This window comes from Macrotis lagotis, chromosome 1 (genome assembly GCF_037893015.1).
Source record: "Macrotis lagotis isolate mMagLag1 chromosome 1, bilby.v1.9.chrom.fasta, whole genome shotgun sequence".
NCBI classification, from domain to species: domain Eukaryota; kingdom Metazoa; phylum Chordata; class Mammalia; order Peramelemorphia; family Peramelidae; genus Macrotis; species Macrotis lagotis.
The window spans coordinates 465,240,674-465,263,557 of record NC_133658.1 but is presented as its reverse complement, the minus strand read 5'-3'; the positions used below and the strand labels follow the sequence as shown (position 1 = coordinate 465,263,557).

General features: G+C 33.3%; 1 protein-coding gene across 1 annotated transcript; it reads right to left on the bottom strand.

Annotated features, from left to right (window-relative positions):
- Positions 1–22,043: 22,043 nt before the first annotated feature.
- LOC141519574 (pancreatic progenitor cell differentiation and proliferation factor-like) lies at positions 22,044–22,659 on the bottom strand. Its single transcript, XM_074231781.1, has one exon. It carries the CDS (start codon positions 22,476–22,478, stop codon positions 22,134–22,136), a length of 345 nt encoding a protein of 114 aa, XP_074087882.1. The 5' UTR covers positions 22,479–22,659; the 3' UTR covers positions 22,044–22,133.
- Between the last annotated feature and the right edge of the window lie 225 nt (positions 22,660–22,884).

The window sequence follows — 22,884 nt, the reverse complement described above, 5'->3', positions numbered from 1 at the left end:
GGTATATAGCCGAAGTGTTTTAAGAAATTTGGTGACAAAATTCTCAGTAAAAGAATTTTCCTTCCCTTTCCTTCCTATTCTTTTCCTTTCTTTGTCTCCCTTTTTCTTTATTTACAAGAAATGTTGTTAAGGAATTTTTTTACTATCTGGTTTTTATTTTAGTCTTTCTAACAGCAATAATACTGACTTTCAATAAATGCATTATTGTCAGTATATTAGTTCATATTAAATGTTCTTAACTTTTTGTGTAATGGATACCTTGGGAAGGTCAATGAAAACTAAGGATATTTTCTCTGAATAATATTTTTAAATGCATAAAATAAAATATGTGGAATTTCAAAGGGGACTCATTTTATTGAAATATATACATCAAAAGATTGGTTCAAGTTCAAGGATTCCCCTGTAGTCTATCTGCAAATCCCTTGAAGGTCTATAGACCACAGCTTAAGAACCTTTGGTCTTTGCAGTCTTTAATATTGAATATACATGAATTTTTCAGTAATATGGTATACAATTTTGAATTGTGATAAATCCAAGTCTTCTGACTGGGATAGGATTTCATGGTAGCATACTATGCAGTTGAGAATGAAATTCCTGAAACTTCACACATTATTTTGTTTTGTCAAACTAATGCACTTACATTGTAATACAATTCAATTCAATTCAGCAGTTATTAAATATTTCCCATAGGTCAGGTACAGTGCAATCTGTTGGGGATACCAAGGAAAACAAAAGAAACAATCCCTGCTATAAGGAGCTTATATTCTACTGGAACAATTTCCATTACAGCTACCTATATTCCTTTCCAACCTCCCTAATGAACTATAAGCTCTATGAAAATAGGGATTATCTTATCTAAACTTTGTTTATGTTCCTATGCTTAAGTAGCAAAAATCTTTGCATACTGTACCTGATAGAGACTTAATAAAGGTTTGTTGCATATGAATTTGTAAATATGACTGAGAAATGTTCAACTACTTTGTTTTTCATCTCAAAAGAAAATGAAATTTATTCCTAAAAGAGCTTTGGACTCTTCATAAAATGTCTTTTTTCTTGTGTATCCTGGCCTTCCCTACTTTTTATGTTCTACCAATTTCTGAAGTTGAATTCTATTTTTGTTTTGGGAATTAAGTCTTCCAAATGTTCCAAGAATTTTAAAAGAAGGCACTTCATTACTCTCCGAAGTTCTCATTGACAGACAAGGCATTCTTTCATTATGTCTGAAAGTGAGGCAACATGTTTGCTTCCCCAAACCCTCATTATGTTTCCTGCAGGCAAGTTCAGGAGCAGAACAATAATGCAATTACTGCTCAGTGCTTGTGGAAGGGCAGTTCATATCCATTACCACAGAAACATCATGTTCTCCCTTTGATAGTCTGCGGTCTATAGTCACTGGAAAGTCTGATATAATCATGAAAGAACAGGGACAGTTATATGTTTTCCCTGGAGTTTTCTTTTCCTAATGAATACACTACTTCATTGTAATGGATTGGCCTTTAAGCACTAATGTAAATCTTATGGCTGGTTGTTTTATTAATTGTTTGAACCGCGCTCATTGGGCTTGTTAATTCAGCCTGAGCAAGGACCACCAACAATTAATCTTTTCCTTATTCTTGACACCATGGTTTACAATTATTGATTAAAAAAACAATTAGATATTTTAATGTTTTACAAACTTATACCAAATGAAAAACAAAACAAAAACCTGTAGTCACTAAATGAATTTGGTGCTACAGGATGATGCCCTTAGTTGCTTAGATAAGTCATGGTATAATTGTTGGCTCATTTACATACAAAAATGGCATTAACTATTTAAGAAGCCAGAGTATATTTTACTAGTTAATCAAAATGTTCTTTTCACCAGGGCTACATTTGATGTGCTGCATCCAGGAGTGTTCTCAGTGGGGGAATGACAAGTGTAATTCAGAGTTACCATGTACCTTATAAATCAGAGGTGATAGTTACAGGCTTGGCCACAGCTATCATGGCTTGGACTGAATCACTCTTAATAGCTTTCAAAACCATGAACAGTAGAGATGTAGGAAGTTTCATTCAAAAGCAATTGACTTTCTGTTTTTATACTGAAAGCTTCTATCTGAAACAAAATGGTACATCTTTACCACTTATAGTCCTTGTCTACTATAACATTGATCTTTATCTTAGATTTTTGCATTTCCTACTTCTATGTCCAAATCATATTTTCAGACTAGTGTTTTGTTATTTCAAGGAATTAAAAATAAATTGTCTTCAGATATGCATGTTTAAGATACCTGTAATTTCCCTAAACAATTTCCATTCTAAGGTTACATGATGTATAGTCTTTATTCTTAGCTATTTTAAAGAAATTTCCTATTATATATATCATGCTTGGGAATATGGTATTCTGACTATTCACATTTCTCTAGTAAAGAATTGCTGTACATATGCACATAGGTCCTGCTTGAGAAAACTAGAATACCACTTAGTCTATAAACTTAAAGAAGAAAATATAATTATATAAACTTTCAGAAGAAATTCCAGAATATTTCATAACTATGAATATTAATCATTATATTGAAATAAATATAGAAGTTAGAGGCTAAATATTACTGTGACTAGGAAGTAACATACTAAGAATAATTCCAACAAATCCTTCATTTATTTATTTTCTTATTCTTTTTTTGTTTATAATTTCCAAATATGAAATAGTGAAAATATTTTTAGTATGGTTTTAAATTAATTGTTGACAATCGACAAGCATTCATAGACTTATGTCATACTTTATATAAGTTTTATAGAATAGTTCATTACATTACTCAGAATGAGAAGCTATCATTTTAAAGTCTGAAAAGCCAATTCTTTTCTATTTCACAAACTATGTTTGAGATAGAGAGATAATAAAGTAGAAAAGCTTTGGAAATAAGCAGTAAGATTTGAGTCTCTTTTGAGAGATTCACTTTTGAACTGTGCCTCTTTAAGAAAGCAACTTAACTTTTAGGACTTTAATTTCCTCATATGAAAAGTGAGGAAGTTATCACTCTCACTAGAGTCCTTTTTTACTATGCAATTTAATGAGGGAGTTGGGAGTCATCTCACAAGGTGGGAATTTAGTAGCAGACATTATACATATTACTCAATGAATTTTGCAAGAGAGAGAACACATCTACTTTTTTTTTTGCAAGGCAAATGGGGTTAAGTGGCTTGTCCAAGGCCACACAGCTAGGTAATTATTAAGTGTCTGAGACCGGATAGGTACTCCTGACTCAGGGCCGGTGCTTTATCCACTGCGCCACCTAGCCGCCCTGCATCTACTTCTAAAAATGTAATTTCTTGATGGTATGATGTTTATAACACTTGGCTCCAAGTAGGAAAGATCTATGTTCAAGTCCTGTTTCTGACTTTCTCTGTATATGTCATTCCAGACAAGTTCAATGATCTGGACAATTCACCAAGACTATAAGCAGAAGAATTTTTTCATTCAAGAGTTCCTTACAAAGATAAAATCAGAGGACTTATCCAGTACATAAAAATAAATAGGTAGTAAGTGATAAAGAATGGGAAACAGAACATTTATTTAGTGCATAATATGTGGCAAGTATTGTTAGGTTCTGGAGGATAAAAATGCAAACAAAGCAGTTTCTTCCTGAAAGTGCTTACAGAAAGGGTGAAATAAAACAATAGGAAAGTTGATGTTATGTGGGCTAATTCTAATTCCTATGTGAAGGTCATTATTATTTAGAAAGAATGAAGTATTATTTCAAGGGCAATTGATTTGCTCTTTTAACTGTTATGGTCTTCAGAGAGGAAAAATGAATTTAGCTAATGTTAAGATCAAAACTATTTCCGAGCTGTTTGCTAAGACTTTTTTGCTAAGACTATTCTGGTGCTGCCTTCTTTTTCACTTCATTGCCTTTGATTCTCAATAAATAAGTAATAATAAAAATTAATAATTCTATGGTAAATGTGTGGTACTATGAAAGAGATAAGAGGAAAACACCTGACCCATGCAATGAATTGTTAACAATGCATTGACCTTAACCAAAAACAAAAATGCCCTTTCTTATCCTCTGTGGACATAGCAATCACATGACCTCATATTAGTGGGTTATACATTTTGGAAGAAAACCAGTCACTTGAGAATTCTTCCTTCTCCAGTGTTTAAACCTGCTTAAGTTAGTTCTGCTTGGAATACTAAGAGGTTGCAATAGGACTCCTCTCTTACTATTCTAATTAACTGTGTTATTGATCATTTTCTAGAACTCCTGAGCAATATGCAAGCCAAGGCATTTCATCTAGAGAGGAACAGATGATATAAAGACAAAGACAATTAGAAAATAGACAAACTTCAAGATTAACTATTTCTGTACCTCTCATATCTAAGTGATAACAACTACTTAGACAACATTTACATGCTGCTCAAGAGGATAAATACAAGTATATTTACATAAATATATATATATATATATGCAGAGTACATTCAGTCATTTTTTATTTTAGTTATGGAAAGAATAAGAATAACTGAAATCTATGAATGACTATAATTAATCATGTGAAAATATTGTTTCACTTACTTTTCTCACCTCCTGATTGCTTCCTATCCAAGGCTATCTCTAATTATCTGGATTTATATCTGGCCACTGGAACTTGATGGCTCCAGAGAGGTAAGTGAAGCTGATGACTTAGTACAGCATCCCCTCACTCAAATCCAATTAACTTGCTTGTACATCATCATCTCCCTGACATCATGGTCTTTTTTGAGAACAAAGGACAAACATCATACATACATATATATACAAACCATTTCAGTTCTTTCTCTTGATGCAGTTGGCATCTTTCTACCTATGTCCTTCAACATGAGATGAGTGAATATTGGGAATTAGAGGAGTAAGAGGTGAAAATTTGATGGAAATAGATAAAAATTGATTGGGTATCTAACTTAAATTATCCTATGATGATGTGCACTGGTGTGATGTGGTATAGCTAATTATTCAAAAATTATTCAAATAATAATAATATAGATATATACTAGTTATATGACCCCAGGGAAATTACTTAATCTCTCTGTCTGTTTCCTTGTCTGTAAAAATGAAAATAATACTAACAATTGCCTCAAAGGTGATTGTAAGGATCAAATAAGTTGGTACACCTTGCAAATCTTAAATCACTAAACTCATGTTATTTTTTGTTTCTGCTGCTTTAATTTCTTTTCAAATATCAAGGAAATAGAAAATGGTAGTAGGAAATTTAAGCTAGAAGTCTGAAGCTCTATGGACTCTACTGTATTTAATTTACACAATAGAGTAACTTAGTAATTGATGGGGGAGGAGGCCTACTCAGAACATATACCACCTGTGGAGCAAATCCAGACTCCAAGTCAGGCTGGTGTTCCAAACACTGCTCCTTTTGACATCTTGTCTTTTGTTTGAGAACCACTCAGAGCAACATCCTTGGACTCAGTCTTTCTGAAGTCAAGCTAGGCATCTGAGATCAGATGAGTCAGATCAAAAAAGAATAAGATGTTGAGCTAAAAAACCAAGGAAGATGAAAAAAAGTTAGTAAGATGTAGATGTAAACCAAAAGACAGAAAGAAACTCAAGTGGTAAGATTACATCCAGTAGAAATGATCAGTTCTGAGGATCAATTATGATACTCACCAAACCATGACAAAGAAATAATGAACTGATGAAGCAGAATAAGATATACAGTTTTTAGTCACTGCCTAATTTAAAAATATGCTTTGCTATGTATATTTGTTATAAGAACATCTTTTGCAAAAGGGGAGGGGTGAAAAGACAGTTTAAAAAAGAGAGAAAAAAACTACTTAGTAATCTGTTGAAAGAAAAATAATAAAGAGAAGGAAGGGTAGAGAGAAGCAAAGGTTTTGAAAGGCACAGGTTGTACTTGTTTTATACTTAAAAAAGAAATGTACATAATATAGATTTTCAGTTTTAAGTCAACAATAATTTCCATGTGCTTTTCTTTTACTAAATATGTGCAAATTCCCTATTTAATCTGATGCTTACATTCAGAAAAAAATAATATAAAAAGATTAGACTTAAGAGATAAAAAGCAATGTTATGTCTTACTTTTGATAGGGAGCTGAAATAAGACAGCATCTAACCTTCTATCTGATAATAGATATTCAGGAAGAAAACAGTGATCTGAGAGAAATCCCTATAATTTTAGAGGAAGCAACTCATTTAAAAGCAGATAACTTCAGTTCTTTAAAGGAAGCTCAGTATCCTGTAGAATTTTGATAACTGAATGATGTTTTATATACATATGTGTGTGTATGTGTTTGAAAACATTTTAGACATTCTTTCCCCCTTTCCTGTGATACTCTTAAACATGGAGGGAGGACACTAGACATTGCCTGGACATAGGCATACCTATTTGTATAAGAGCCATATCCGTCACACAATAAAAATTTGTTAAGCACCTCCTATGTTCCAGGCATTGTGCTGGGGAAAAAATTGACAAAAGATAATTAATACCCTCAAAAACTCACAATGTAATGGAGGAAAAACAAATATGTAAAAATAAATGTATATATGAGATAAGCAAGAAATAACCAGAATTAAGAGGAACTGGGAAAGACTTCATGTGATCTTGTAAGATGACATAGTCCAAAATATGGTTATAGTTCAGTTTATTCATCTGAAAAATGGGGATAAAATAAAATCAACCTCCCAGGTTTGGATAAAATGAGATAATATTTGTAAAGTATTTATCAAAGCTAAAAGATTTATATTTAAATGCAAACCATTATTATTGATGGTGCTTACAACAACGAGTTACAATACTTACAATAATGAGTTCTGATTTTGAGTCTTGGTTACATTGAGGATTTGAAATTTTTATAGTGTCATGGACATTATATATACTATCTTTTCAAGAAGCAGAATGCAATATTTAGTTATGATCTAGATATTTACTTTATTATATGTATCCATGTATTTATTCTTTTGAAGGACAGTCTAATAAAGTAGGAAAAGCACTGGATTTGTAGTCAGATGACTTGAGTTCAAATCTTAGCTTTACTTCTGAAGTAGAATGCAATATTTTGTTATAATCTAGATGCTTACTTTATTATATGTATCCATGTATTTGTTCTTTTGAAGGACAGTCTAATAAAGTAGGAAAAACACTGGATTTGTAGTCAGATGACTTGAATTCAAATCTTAGCTTTGTTACTTAGTAACTGTATGACTTCATTCACATCACAAAGATTCTTTGGACTCCATTTTTCAATTTTAAAAATGCTAAGGTTAAAATAAAACAAAAATTGATTAGGTCAGACTGTTAGCACTAGAAAGAACCTTTGGGAATGGTTAATATAGCCACTCCAACTTATTGAGGATGAAGAAAATGAAGCTCACAGAGGTGAAATGGCTTGCCTATGATTACTCTAGTAGTATGGAGCAGAGCTAAGATTCAATCGCAAACACTTATTCCACATATAAATATTCTCTCCATACCTACCACAGAATCCCCTAGATCCCTTCTATTTCCATTTGTTAAAATACTATAAAGGTGTGTGGTGCCATCTGGCCTCCTTTGTCAATAATATGGAGCATATTCTCTTTTTAAAATATCTTATTTGCATGAAACAAATTCAACAATAAAAATGTATGAGTTTATTTACCTGTTACGATAGTGTTGCCAGTGGTTACATTTTATAGATAACCTGTTAACTTGACTTTTAGATGTTCGTTTTCTCCAAATGAAAGAATAACCAAGGAACTATCTTTAATAATATTCTGTACCTTTCCAATTAAATTAAAATTATATATATATATATATATACATATATGTATTGTATATATATAATATATATATTATATATATAATATATATATATATATATATATATATATATATATATATATATATATATATATATATAGACTGAAAAAGCAATGATGTGATACACCTAGAGCTTTTCTTTGCTTTAGGAAATGTCGCAAGAGGTATCTGCAGATTAAGTCATGTATAAAAACTCCCTGCTTCTTTTCCATAGGGAAGTAGGTCCAGATTTGTGATTTCATTATATAACACGAATTTTATGACTCCAAGGCTGCATTTTTCTGCATGATGCCATATTGTCTACTTATATAATTTTAAAGACACATATATGTATGTGTATTCATATATGTATTTCAATGCCTTCCACATGTATTTGTTTTTACCTTTCAATATTGAGAAATATTTCTACCTGATAATCACTAGTGAGAACTAGTTACACTGTGGCAGATTATTGGTATGCTGTAACCCAGGGAAGTGTAAATACCCATTGAAGAACCATAGTCATATGGCACAAATTAATGGCATGATAGAAGGAGGTCATGCCTTAGAGTCAGAAAAATTTTCCTAGTATAATGAATTAAGAGGTCTGGGCATCCTCACAAAACACCTCATCACCATCAATCATCATCATCACCAACCACCACCACCACCACATTCTTACAAATCTTACTGGGAAAGATTGTGACATTTTTGTATGGGAAACATTTTTTTACTCATTTAAAGAAATTTTGAAGCACATTCATGTTTCTGTTGATGACATATATATATATACACACATATATATGTATATATATACACTTTCACATACAGAGTTTGATATATATGTGCATATATATATTTATATGCTTAAAATCCATACATATATATACATATATATATATATATATAATATTATAAGGTATGCGATGCCATCTGTACTACTTTTTCAGTAATATGGAGAGTATTGATGTCATCCAGAATGTTTTCTTTTTAAAATCTCTTTTATTCACATGAAACAAATTCAACAATATAAATGTATGACTTTATTCACCTGTTACCAGAATGAGAAACTGGTAGTGAGGTAATTATTACCTTTTATAGATAACCTGTTATGCTGACTTTTAAATGATCATTTTCTCTAAATGAAAGGACAACCAAGGAAACCAAGGACTCACACACACTGAAATGTAACAAGGATTTTGTGGAGAAGGTACAGTGTATTCTGATGACATTGCGAGTATGTATAGACATATACACACATGTCTGTGCACACACAAAACACATGGACGCAACATATATGTACTGTGTGTCTGTATGCATGTATGATCATATGAGTGTTCATTTACATATAAATATAAATATACACACCTTTACGTACTTATATATTCCCATGTCCTCCTTTTAGGTAGCTTCATTGATTTTGTGCTTGTTGAAACAATGTAGGTCTCAACTCTTATTCTTGGAGATCCTATGCACTTCTTACTGGTGTCTTCTCAGACATTTATTATGGAGACATATGATATGGGTATATGCAAAGGGGTGGTTGGGGGACAATTCAGTGACCTGAGAATTTTCCTCACATATTCTTTGATCTTATAAGGTTACCCATAAAACATATATACTATCTTATGTCAGTCCCTCTCCCTCCCCCCCTTTCTCCCCCCCCCCAAACTTTTCACTTCCCCTCTCTGAGTATTCACTTATGTGTGTATATGTTTGTGTTTGTGTATATAAATGTGCATATATATAGTACATAAATGTGCATGTAATGCATTTATAGAAATGTTTCTACTTAGGCAATGCATATATTACAATGCATTGTGGGAACAAAAAGGTTAACATATGATATAATGTACATTGTCAAATGTAAGATATATGCTATGCACAATATTTGTGCATATGTGCATGTATGCATGTGCTCAAAGTATCCCAAAAGTCTTATTGTAGTTTTAAATTATAATTCTAAACTGAAATTTAGATTATATATGCATATTATACACACATATATGTATAAATTATATACAAATATATACAATTTAAGACACTATACATAAAATACACTCATAAATATCTATATAGATAGATACACATATGCTATCATACAGTATAGTATGTAAAATTAATGTTACAATAATAGATATCACACAATGTGCACATGCATACAAGCATATGTTAGAGAAAATATTATTTTTAATCCAGAGTTTCTTAATCCAAGTTCACTAATTTATCTTATTTATCTGTTAACTTATCTATTTTTGTATATGGGTCTTATTTTGTTTAATGAATATTTCGGAGAAAAAAGACATCTGAAAGTGTGAATTCTGTTCTATTTTGCAAAGACATTAAGTAATGAAGAAGTTTTCTATCTCCTGTTTTTAATATTAATAAATTTACTTTCATATTTCACATATTCAAGATCTTAATGAATGTTCCTTCCATTGAGGTACATTTAAATCTTTAGTCAATATTTCATAAGGTGCTACAACTAAAAGAATTTATCAAGTGATAGTTGACCTTCTGGTAATGAACCTTCTTGAGCCCGCCTATGGCGGTCTTTTGAAAACAGACAATAGCATCAGTTACCTGAACTAAAGTCAAAGTCTAGAATGATTTTTTACAATTTGTAAAAGAATGGTATTAGTTTTGAGATCTCACCCATATCTGAAATAATCCTGTATTTCCCTATATCCTATTTTCTCATTATTTTAATTCTGTTCTACTTTTCAAAGACATTAAGTCATGAAGAAGTTTTCTATCTCCTGTTTTTAATATTAATATATTTACTTTCATACTTCACATATTTAAGATTTTAATGAGTGTTCCTTCCACTCTTTTTATCCCTTATTCCTTTTCATCAGCTTTTGATTGCTACCTCCCTCAAACTCCCTTCCCTTTTATAAACCAACTTCACTTTTTTTCCCTTTCCTCTTTGTTTTTACTTTTTACTTTTTTGCTTCCTTTTATCACTCCTTTCTTCCCTTTTCTTTCCCCTTCCCCCCCTTACTTACCCTTAGGGTTGAATACATTTCTAAACACAATTGGGAATATATTCCTTCTTTGAACCAAATCTCTCTAAAGTAAGATTTACTCAGGGTTCACATCCTTCTTTCTTTATTATATTAAGTCCTTTGTGTCTTTTTATGTGTTATTATTATCCTCTAATGCCTCTGCTTTCTTTTCTCAACCTAATTTTCTTTTTTCATGACTTTTGTTTTGTTTTTGTTTTTGCAAGACAATTGGGTTAAGTGACTTGCCAAGGTCATATAGTAAATATTAAGTGTTTGAGGCTAAATTTGAACTCAGGTCTTCCTGACTCCAGGGTCAGTTCTTTATCCATTGTGCCATCTAGTTGCCCCTCTTTTTCATGTACTAATTCTTTTATAGCTATCTTGTCCCACTCCTTTCATCTGTCCTGATAGAAGTATAATTTTCAAGAGCCATAACCATTCTTTTAACATAATCAATTTATAACCCTTTCCAATTACTCTCCTTCCAACTGCCCCAATATAAATGTAACACTTAAAAGCTAAATTTTATGCCCATAATTTATACCCACACTTCTGACTAGTATACTCCTTTTAACTGTCCTAAAAGAAATACAATTCTCAACATTTACAAGTATTGTTTTCCCATGTAGGGATGTAGACAGTTTAGTCTTATCGACTAACATTTTCTCCCTTTCCCTTTAGTTTTTGTACATCTTTTTTATTCTTGCATTTAAAAATCAAATTTTCTGTTCAGTTCTAGGTCTTTTATCAGGTAAGTTTCAAAGTTTTCTATTTCACTGGAAATTCCCTTTTTTTCTTAGAAAATCAACTAAAAATCTACTTAAATCAATTAGCAAGTTTAGCAAAGTGGAAGGATAAAAAACAAAGTCAACAAAACACAGCAGTACGTGATAGAGAAATTCCATTCAAATTAATTGTAGACAGCATAAAATACTGGGAGTCTGCCTACGAAGACAAACTCAGAAACTATAAGAAAACAATTACAAAACACCTTTCAAAAAATAAAATCAGGTCAAAATAATTGGACAAATATTAATTTCTTAAGGATAGGGTAAATTAACATAATAAAAATGGCAATTCTACCCAAATTAAAAGGGTTTTCAGTGCCATATCAATAAAGCCCCCCCAAATTACTTTATTGAGTGAGAAAAAATAGTAACAAAGATGGAGAACAATAGGTCAAGAATAACAAGGGAAGTAATAAAAATGCAAAGGAGGGTGGTCAAGCCATATCAGATGTAAAATTATATTATTAAGCAGTAGTTATCAAAACTGTTTCCTACTGGCTAAGAAATAGGGTGGTGGATGTATGAAATAGATTAAGTACAGAAGAAAATATAAATGACAAGAGTAACCTACTGTTTGATAAACCCCAAACCTCCAGTTTCTGGGTTAAGAACTTACTCTTAAAAGCTACTGGGTAAATTAGTAAATAGAATGGCAGAAACTAAGTATAGACCAATGTTATACCAGGAGAAGGTCAAAATGCATGCAAGATATAGACTTAAAAGGTAATGCCACAATCCTTTTAGGAGAATAAGGAATCGTTTATCTGTCATATATATGGAAAGGGAATCAGTTTATGAACAAAGAAGAGAGAACATTATAAAATGCAAAATGGAGAATTTTGATTACATTAAATTAAAAGGGTTTAACACAAATAAAAACAATGAAATCAAAATTAAAATGAATGCAGTAAGTTGGAAAACAATTTTTACAACTAATATTTCTGATAAAGGGTTCATTTCTGAAATATATAGATATAATTATGTTACATATACTTGTAATATTGGCCATTGTGACAAAAAAAATCAAAATGGATGTGAAAAAACTGGCACACTAAAGCATTATTGTTTGAGTTGTGAACTGATCCAATTTTACTGAAGAGAAATTTGAAACTATGCCCAAAGGGCAAGAAAGCTGTGCATAAACTTTGATCCATCAATATCACTAGTAGATCTATATCACAAAGCGATCACAAAAAAGGATAAAAATCCCACATGTACAAATAGTTACAGTAATTCTTTTTGTAGTGGCAAAGAACTGGAAACTGAGGGGATGCCTATCAAATGGGGAATGCCTGAACAAGTTGTGGTATATGAATGTGATGGAATACTATTGTTCTTTAAGAAATCATGGGTGGGGGTGGCTAGGTGGCATAGTGGATAAAGCACCGGCCTTGGAGTAAGGAGTACCTGGGTTCAAATCTGGTCTCAGACACTTAATAATTACCTAGCTGTGTGGCCTTGGGCAAGCCACTTAACCCCATTTGCCTTGCAAAAAAAAAACCTAAAAAAAAATAGAAATCATGGGTAGCATGAACTGATGCTGAATGAAGTGAACAGAATCAGAAGAACAATGAACATATTAACAACAGCATTTTGTAATGGTCAATTATGATGTACTTGTTCATCTCAGTAGAACAATAAAGAAAATTCTAAATTGTTATGGAAAATGCCATCTACATTTAGAGAAGGAATTATGGAGTCTGAATGCAGACCAAAGTTTACTATTTTCAATTTGAAAATTTTTTAACATTTAAAAAAATGTTTTAGGTCTTATTTTTTTCTATTTCATGGGTTTTCCTTTATGTTCTGGTTCTTCTTTAATAACATGATTAATATGGTAATATATTTAACATAGTTATACATGTATAACCTATATTAGATTGCACTTTGTCAGGGATGGGGGAGGGAAGGGAGAAGTCCAAAAAATGTGAAACTGAAAATCTTAAAAGAGATGATTGCTGAAAATTATCTATGCACATTGTTGAAAAAACAAATGAAGTAAAACAAAAAAAGAAAAAAGAATATGCTGTATTTTGCAGGGTAGGTGATTCTTGGTTATAATCCAAACTCCTTTGCTCTCTGCAATATCATACTCCAGGTCTTCTGTTCCTTTCATGTTGAAGTTGATAAATCCTGTGTAATCCTGTCCATGACTTCCTGGTATTTAAATTTTTTTCTTTTTTGGCTTCTTGTAGTGTTTTCTACTTCACCTGAGAATTCTAAAATTTGCTACAATATTTCATTTTGTTTTACAATATTTTTTAAAGTTTTTATTTTGGGATCTCTTTCTGAGAGTGATTGATGGATTCTTTCAATGACTATTTTTTTCCTTCTTATTTTAGGTTATTAGTACAGTTTTCCTTGATAGTATCCTGCAAGATATTATCTAAGCTCTTTTTCTGATCATGGCTTTCAGGTGGACCAATAATTTTAAAATTATCTCTCCTGGATCTTTTTTTTTCCCAGATCAGTCATTTTTCCTAAGAGATACTTTACATTTTCTTCTTCTTTTTTTTAGTCTTTTGGTTTTATTTGATGTAAATTTGGAGTCTCATAGAGTCATTCTTTTCTATTTGTCCAATGCTAGTTTTAGGGTTTTATTTTCTTCAGTTTGCCTTTGTGTTTCCTTTTCTAATTGGCTAATGTTACTATTAAAATTTTCAGTCAATTTTTCATAATTTTTCTTCTTCATTTCTTCTTTGGGTTTCAAAAAATTCTTTTTGAGTTCTATCAAGAGGTCTTTTGGGATTTGAAACCAATTCATCAACCCCTCTGAGGCTGTATATATAGGTATTTTGTCAAATTTTCTGCTTCTGAGATGGTATTTTTATAATCTCCTATCAAAATAATGACTGTCAATGGTTAGCAATTTTTTCTTCTCATTTTGATTGTTGAGCTCTACTCCTGTAGAATAAGTATTTAGTTCCAAAATTTTTATGCTGGGGGCTGGGGGTCTGATCTGGCTTTCTGTTCTGGCATTTCTGGTGTTGGTGGCTTGATCCTTGTGCTAGGGTAGTCCAATGCTGCTCAAACTTTTTTGGAGGTGATTACCCTCACTGCTGGCTTGCTGAGCTGGAATTTGAACTGTATCAGGACTGAACTACACTGTGGTTAAGAGTCTCTTCCTGGCTTCCCAATTCTTTTGCCTACATTGGGATATACTCCCCTTTTTCCCACATGGGATAGATCTTTTCCTTAAGTTCCATCAAGATATCTTGCTGAAAAATTTTCCCACCTTTTTTGGTGGGTTCTGTCACTTTAGGATCTATTTAGAGACTTTGTTAAAAGTTGTTTTGGAAAAATCTCTGGGAGCTTCCTAGCTTTATGTCACCATCTTCCAGGAGAGATAATTTTAAAATTATTGGACTACCTGAAAGCTATGATCAAAAAAAGAAACTAGACTTCATCTTTCAAGAAAATATCAAGGAAAACTTTCCTGATTTTGGCTAATATGGCAAATATGGTAAAATAGAAATTGAAAGAATACACCAATCACCTCCTGAAAGAGATTCCAAAAGGAAAACACCATATTGTAACCAAATTCTAGAGCTCCCAGAAAAAGGAAAAAAAAATATTGTAAGCAGCCAGAAAAAAAAGAATTTAAGCATGTGGAACCACAATGAGGATAACACAAGATTTATCAGGTACTACATTAAAGGATTAGAGAACTTGGAATATATTATTCTGGAAGACAAAAATAGCTTGGCTGACAGCCAAGAATCAAAATTGAGCATGCTCTTTCAGGGGAAAAGATAAAATTCAGCCAAATGTATGCATTTAAAGCTTTTCTGATGAAATGCCCAGAGTGATCAGAAAATTTGACTTTCAAATATAAGACTCAGAAGAAGCATAAAAAGGTTAACAGGAAAGAGAAATCATAAGAGATTTAATATTGTTAAACTGTTTGCATTTTTACTTGGGAAGATGATACTGCTAACTTGTAAGAGCCTTTTCTTTATTAGGGTAGTTAGAAGGAGTATATAATGAGAACAAGAACACAGAAATGAGTTGAATATGAAGGGATTATATCTAAAAAAATTAAGGGGGAGAAATATAGTAATAGAAAAGTAAAGGGAGAGGTAGAATGGAATAATTTATCTCACATAAAAGAGTTGAGAAAAATTTTACAGTGAAAGGGAAAAGGAGGGAAATGAAAGAAGTGTGTCCCTCACTCTCATGAGAATTGCCTCAGAAAGGGAATAACATATGCAGTCAACTGGATATAGAAATCTATCTTATCCTATAGGAAAGTATGAGAGGAAGGGGATAAGAGAAGATGATGGTGATAGAAGGGTGGAAAGATTAGGGGAGAAAATAGTCAAAAACAAAACATTTTTGAGGAAAGACAAGGTAAAAGGAGAAAGAAAATAGAATAAATGGGGAGAAATGGGTTGGATATAAATAACAATAGCATCTATAGGAAAAATAGTGAAACAAATTTCTCTGATAAAGACCTCATTTCTCAGACATAGAGAACTGAGTCAAATTCATAAAAACTAATAGCCATTCCCTAATTGATAAATGATCAAAAGATATGAAGTTTTCAAATATAATAATCAGAGCTATCCAATAGCCATTTGGAAAAATGCTCAATATCATTATTGATAAGATAAATGCAAATTAAAACAATATTAAGGTACTACCTCATACCTATTAGATTTTCCAATAGGATAGAAAAAGGAAAGTTACAATTATTGGAGGGGAGAGGGGAAGGTTGAGGTTGAGACATTACTGCATTGGTGTGAACTGATTCAGCCATTCTGTAGAGCAATTTGGAACTATGCCCAAAGGGTTATAAAACCATGCATACCATTTGACCTACTAATGCCACTACTAGGTCAGTATCCCAAAAGAGAAGGAAAAAAACAAAAAATGTGGAAAAATAATTAAAGTAATTCTTTTCTGAGTGCAAAAAATGAAAATTGAGAGATTGCATCAATTGGGGAATGGTTGAAAAAAGTTCTGGTATATGATTATGATGGGATACTATTCTGCTATGGGAAATGATGAGTAGGATGCTCTCAGAAACCTGGAATGATTTGCATGAACTGTTGAAAAGTGAAGTGAGCAGAACCAGGAGAACATTGCACTTAGTAACAATAATATATATGATGATCTACTATGAATAACTTAGCTGTTCTCAGCATGACAAGTCTAAAGGATTGATGATGAAAATTGCTATCCATTTCTAGAGAAAGAACTGATGGACTCTGAATACAGGTTGAAATATATTTTTTCTTTATTTTGCTTAGGGTTTTTTTTCTTTTTTTGGTCTGTGTTTTCTTTCACAAAATGGCTAACATAGAAATGTTTTTCATAACTGCACACATATAACCTATATCAAGTTGCTTATCTATTCAATGGGGGGAGGGAGTGAAGAAAGGAGAGAATTTGGAATAAAAATTTTTAAATGAATATTTTTACATGAAACTGAGGGAAAAAATAAAGTATTAACATATGAATTTGCAAAAAAAATGCAGACAAGGCAAATGTAAGGAATAGATTTCATTGGTCCCACTGGAATACATCCATCATCCATCCTTCCACCTCTATTAGCTGAGAAATACTACTAGGAACCAAAACAAAAGAAAATTATGCCACAAGTTACTTTCGCTATTCTTAACCACTCAAAGATTCTGTGGCAACTTTTCCATGGCTGCTTTTTTTTAATCATTATCCTCTCAGGGAACCAAAGCCAATCTTCCTAAATAAAGAAAGACATAGTATTATTTTTACAAAGGGCACTTCATCTTATCTTGGTAGGAAAGGTGTATGAAGGAAAAGCATTAGTCTAACCTTGCAATTACTTCATGTTTCATTAGCCTGCCCAAAGGTATTCTTCTTTTAGTCTATGCTACCCTTTTCAATAAAGCCATTATACTGGAAAGCTTCCCTGATGGCTGACCACATTTTGGCTATTCCTGATGTTTATTTATTTATTCTTAGGAAAGGGTATGTGAAGTCTGTTTAAAGTCCTTAGATGTATGTTTACACCTCCTTGGGTTTCAGCAGAGCAACAATCTGCCACCTTGTAACTAGCCTCCAGTATGAATTATGCATCATTTAGTGTCATTGAGAACCAGGCAGAAAGTTTCCACAATATTTAAAGGATAATAGCAGTGGTGAGAGAGTAGGATATGAATGAAAGGGAAGGGAAAGAAAGGGACCAGAGGGATGCCACTTATGCTTAACACCAATAGGATGATGGGAAATTGGGACACAAGTTTGGGCATAATTCTGGAAAAGTAAGAAAGAATCTATGGAAAAGAAAATGCTCTTTTTCTGTGGTGATAGACTGTAACACTGAGGAATGCTACTGATCTGGATCTGGATCAGGTTCCTGCTAGCTTGTTATCTTTCATACCTTACCACTTCCCCACCTCCCCCAGTTATAGTAAACATGACTATCTGGAAGGAACCTTTGGAATGGAATTCAAATCTTTTTCTCAAAGAAAGATATAGTTCAAAACTTTTTATTGTTTTACACACATTTTCACATATCTTTCCTTTCAGTCATTCTTGATGCCTGAGACAGCAGCAGAGGCAATATAGTATGATGGAATCAAGAATGTTCTCAGTCATCAGAACCTATCAATATGAGAGAGATGAATAAATTTTGATTTTGATTAATGAACATATTCTCTGGGTAGAGGATAATATTTCATCACACATAAAAATGATAAGGTATTTTTTTAAAAAAATAATTGTACAAAGGACTTTAAGTAATTGAATCCATTTTCATACTACTCTTTATATTCTTTTCACTTCCAAAGTTGACATTGATCTTTATTGTAACCCAATGACTTTACTAACTGACCTGCAGTTTCAACATTAAGGACCACATGGCCCTGTAAACGAAGTGATTATATATACATATGCATATCATACATGTATATGTGCTTGTGCTTGCATGTATGAGTGAATATATGTTTATATGTATGTGTGTAGATAGAGATTCTTTTCTATTGGAATATGTGTTATTGAAAACATGGATTTAAATTATGCTGCTTTTCTATTTGGATCTCCAGCATTTAGCAAAATGTTTTGATTTAGTAGTAGTTTAGCTTATTAAATGATTTTTAATTTGTTCATCTATTCCATTACCCCTAAATAAAAATATTGAGTTGTTTCTGGGGCATACTCACTTCTAGGGAAAGGTTTTTGTATAGATTAATCAAATCCTGTTTCCTATTTCTTTCATTGGTTCATTGGATCACAGAGTTAGATGAGATCTTTGAATGAACCCCTATTACCTGCTCTCTGGGTTCTTGGCTTATAGGTTTCTCCTCCATCAGGCAACTGGAAAAGGAAAAAAAGAAATGTCAGAGAAGCAAGATTCACTCCTACAGAATGTTTACATTGAAGGAGAAATGAGAAGCCCTACCTCTATGTCTGAAGCTCATTGAGTTCTAGGAACATAGATCTCTACTTGGAAGGGGAAGTCATTTAATTACATCTTCTCATTTTCTCAATAGGGACTGTGGGGTCTAAGAAAGTTAAATGACTTGCCACTAGAATGTATTTGATGCTACCATTACACATAGAGGATGATACATTGGAGGTTTGTAATCCATAAGGAACTGCAGATAATTTTTAAAATACAGTGATGTAATATTAGAATCACATAACTATAGAAGCATAAATTTAGAGCTTGAAGATAACTTGGAATACAGATGGATCAAACCCAATTATTTTACAGATGAAAAAATTGAGGTTCAGCAAAATTAAATATTTTGCCCTTGGTCACAAAGCACTTAGTTATCAGAGGCAAAATTTGAACTCACATTACTTTGACTCTAAACCAGGCATTTTCACCATCACCTAGCATAGACCACAACAAAACTCCCAGTTGGGAATATAATTGGGAAACATTTAATAAAATAATAGCAAGATAATATAGATAATATTAATTTATTACTTTTTAAGTCAATGTGCAATGACAGGGATCCATATTTCTTTGAGCATGACACCATTGTCACACTCTCTTAACACAATTATCCAGAATTTAAACAAAGAAAATGCCACACTAATATTAGTAGCTCCATGCCAACTTTATATATGATGTATCATTCTCATGGCATAAGGGAGTAAATTTTCCACTTCCCCTTCACTGATGGGAGAATTTCTTAGGTGAGTAGGAGCTGCTTGTGGGCCAGATTTTTCAGGGGTGCTAGTTTGTGAAAAGTATATCTCACCTTGCAACAATCAGATTGACTAATATGACCCCCCCCAAAAGACCAGGAAAATGATAAAGATTGAAGTGGAAGTGGGTAAACTAGGTTACTAAAGCACTATAGGTGGAGTTGTGAACTGATCCAACTATTCTGGAGAGCAATTTGGAACTATTCCCAAAGATTATAAAACTGTGCATTCCCTTTAATCCAGTAATACCAGTGCTAGGTCTATATCCAAAAGAGATCAAAAAAAGGGGAAAAGATCTACTTGTACAAAAATATTTATTGCAGTTCTTTCTATAATGTCTAAGAATTAAAAATCTGAGGGATGCCATCAATTGGGGAATGGCTAAATAAATTGTGGTATATGATTTTAATGGAATATTATTATATTATAAGAAATGGCAAGGAGGATTATATTAGAAAATACTAGAAAGACTTACATGAACTGATGCAGAGTGAAGTGAACAGAACCAGGAGAACATTGTACATGGTAACCACAATATTGCATGATGAAGAACTGTGAATGACTTACCTTTTCTCAGCAATACAATGATCCAAGACAATTCCAAAGGACTAGGGAAGAAGCATGCTATCTACCTCAGAGAAAGATCTGATATTATATGAATACAAACTGAAGCATGCTGTTTTCCATCTTCCTTCATTCTTTTTCTTTTATTCAAGTGTTATACAAAATAACATGCATGGAAATGTTTTACATGATTTCACGTGTTTAAATTATATCTGATTGCTTACTGTCTAGGGAGGGGGGAAGGGAGGGACAGAATTTGGAACTAAAACAACAATGTTAAAATGGGTTTAACAGGAAACTGGGGTGACAAGATATTATGGTGCTCAACCCATACTGCTAGTAAACTACAAAGTCTGGGCTCCAATCAAGGGCTTCAGTTTCTATGTTCAGCTCTCAGTTGATTGACTTATGTAGGCTTAAAAGCATGTGCAAATATTCTCTGACTTTCTGACCTACTTTAGTCACATCTTAAGTAAATATTTTTTTGATTGACTATTGAATTTAAACTGGACATATAATCAAAAGGCACTAAACAGTCAAAGCACTATTTTATTTTATTTTTTTGCAACTGGCTATATTCAAATGATGAGATAAAGATTATTAAAAAGCCTCTGAGTAGGGGCAGGTAGGTGGTGCAGTGAATAGAACACTGGCCCTGGAGTCAGGGGACCTGAGTTCAAATCCAGCCACTCAATAATTACTTTAATAATTACCTAGCCATGTGACCTTGGGCAAGTCACTTAACCACACTGCCTTTCAAAAAAAACCCCAAAAGCACCTCTGAGTAGGAAGAACATGTGCCAGTGTCCTGTTGGACCCATCTGGGTTGATATGAACCCACGAGACCATGACCCTTTTATCATTCCAGTCCCTTTTGTATCTATTCTCTTCTGCCTTAGGTGAAGGAGAATAAACTGTGACCTTGTGGACTTGATAGTTATAAAAGCAAGTTATCAAAAGTCAAGTGATGGGAAAACATATCAGCATTTGACAAAATATGAGCTGCTCTGAAAACTCAGCCTCAAGAGATAAACAGGACTGAGATTAGAAAGTGATTTGATCTCACAACCAAGAAGTCAAGAATTCTTACAAGCATGTGATTAATTCTGTCCATTGTCTACCCTGGATTCAGAAGTGAACTTAGTGAGGAAAACATTTTTCTACTAACTTAGGCTACTCTTCCCAAGGAATGAGATGGTTCAGGGGAGTATGTGCTCTTAGTTATTGGTGTTAAAAGCTTGTACTTTTGTTTGTATTATATTTTAGGAAACATTCCTCTGAAAAGTTAAGTACATGAATTGTTTAAAGAATACTCAAGTGCTAATCATTGTAGACTATCAATAATAAAAGGAATTAATAGCTGTAACCAGTGATAGTCAACAGGTCAATACTCATTTGTTGTTATTAGGTGACTATTCTAAAGGGACTATTCTAAAAGTTGGGAGGGTACAAAGAAAGGCAGAAACAATCCTTGTCCTTAAGGAACTCACAAACTAATGGTGGAAAAATATTTGTTCAGTCATTTTCAGTCAAGTCTGACTCTTTTTTTAAAAGGCTGCTCAAAGTTTATTAGTTTCTGTTGAGAATAAAGTAAATGAAGTTACTGAGACTGCTGGAAAGCACATAGGTGATTCAGATAGTAAAAAAAAAACCAGTGTGGTTTCTTTTATTTGATTTTTGGTGTTTTGCTTTTGTTTTCCTTTTTAAAAAAGACCACACACATATCACAACTACTTCTATACTTAAACAGTCTGTCTCTTCTAAGGGAATAGATGGGAGGGGGAGGGGAGGGGAGGGGAGGGGGAAATGGGCTCTGATGCCTAGCACACTTCAGAAGCGGGGGGAGCAGCAAGGAGGGTTCTGCTGCTCATGCAGAAGGCCCAGTGTTGGTTTTACTGGGCTCGCTGACATGCCGCTTCCTCATGGCCTCCTGAGCCAGGTCACAGGTGATCATGCCTTGAGCAACCTGGAAAGTTCCTGAGTTCTCTGGGGATTCCAATACAGTTGTCAGGAATGGATGATTCGACTTTCCGAAGAAGAAACTTGCCCACCAATGGCCTGGGTCTGATTTAGGAAGACCTGGATGGTGGGGGATCACTTCCTCAGAGTACTCAGCACTTCCACAGGAGCTGTTGCTGGAAGTGGAACCCAGACGCCTTCGGCAGTAATCATGGGTTGCTACAAGTGAACCGCTGGACGGGATTGCTGCCATGTTGCTTGTTCTTCTTGCAATGATGTAAACCTTAGTGGCGGCTCCCAAGCAGCCCCTGTCAGGCAGAGGGTTGCGGCGGACGATCACGGGTGACCTGGCTCGGGGGAAAGGGGCGCTAGGCCACAGAGCCCATTTGTAAAGGAGATCATGGGAGGAAACTCCACGGCAACGGAAAATGCGAGAGTTCTTTGGGTTTTCAAGTCTGACTCTTTGTGAGCCCATTTGGGGTTTTCTATGCAAAAATACTCAAGTAGTTTTTTTTTTTCTATTTGTTTTTGCAGCTCATTTGGCAGATGAAAAAACTGAGACAAACAAGTCTTTATTTGTGTACACATCTAGCAAATATCTGGAACAAGATTTGCACTCAGGAAAATGAGACTTCCTTAACTCTAGAATTGGCTCTCTA

Bases quoted from the DNA above. Each gene is read 5' to 3' on its own strand.
- LOC141519574 (XM_074231781.1), bottom strand. From the start codon at position 22,478: ATGGCAGCAATCCCGTCCAGCGGTTCACTTGTAGCAACCCATGATTAC.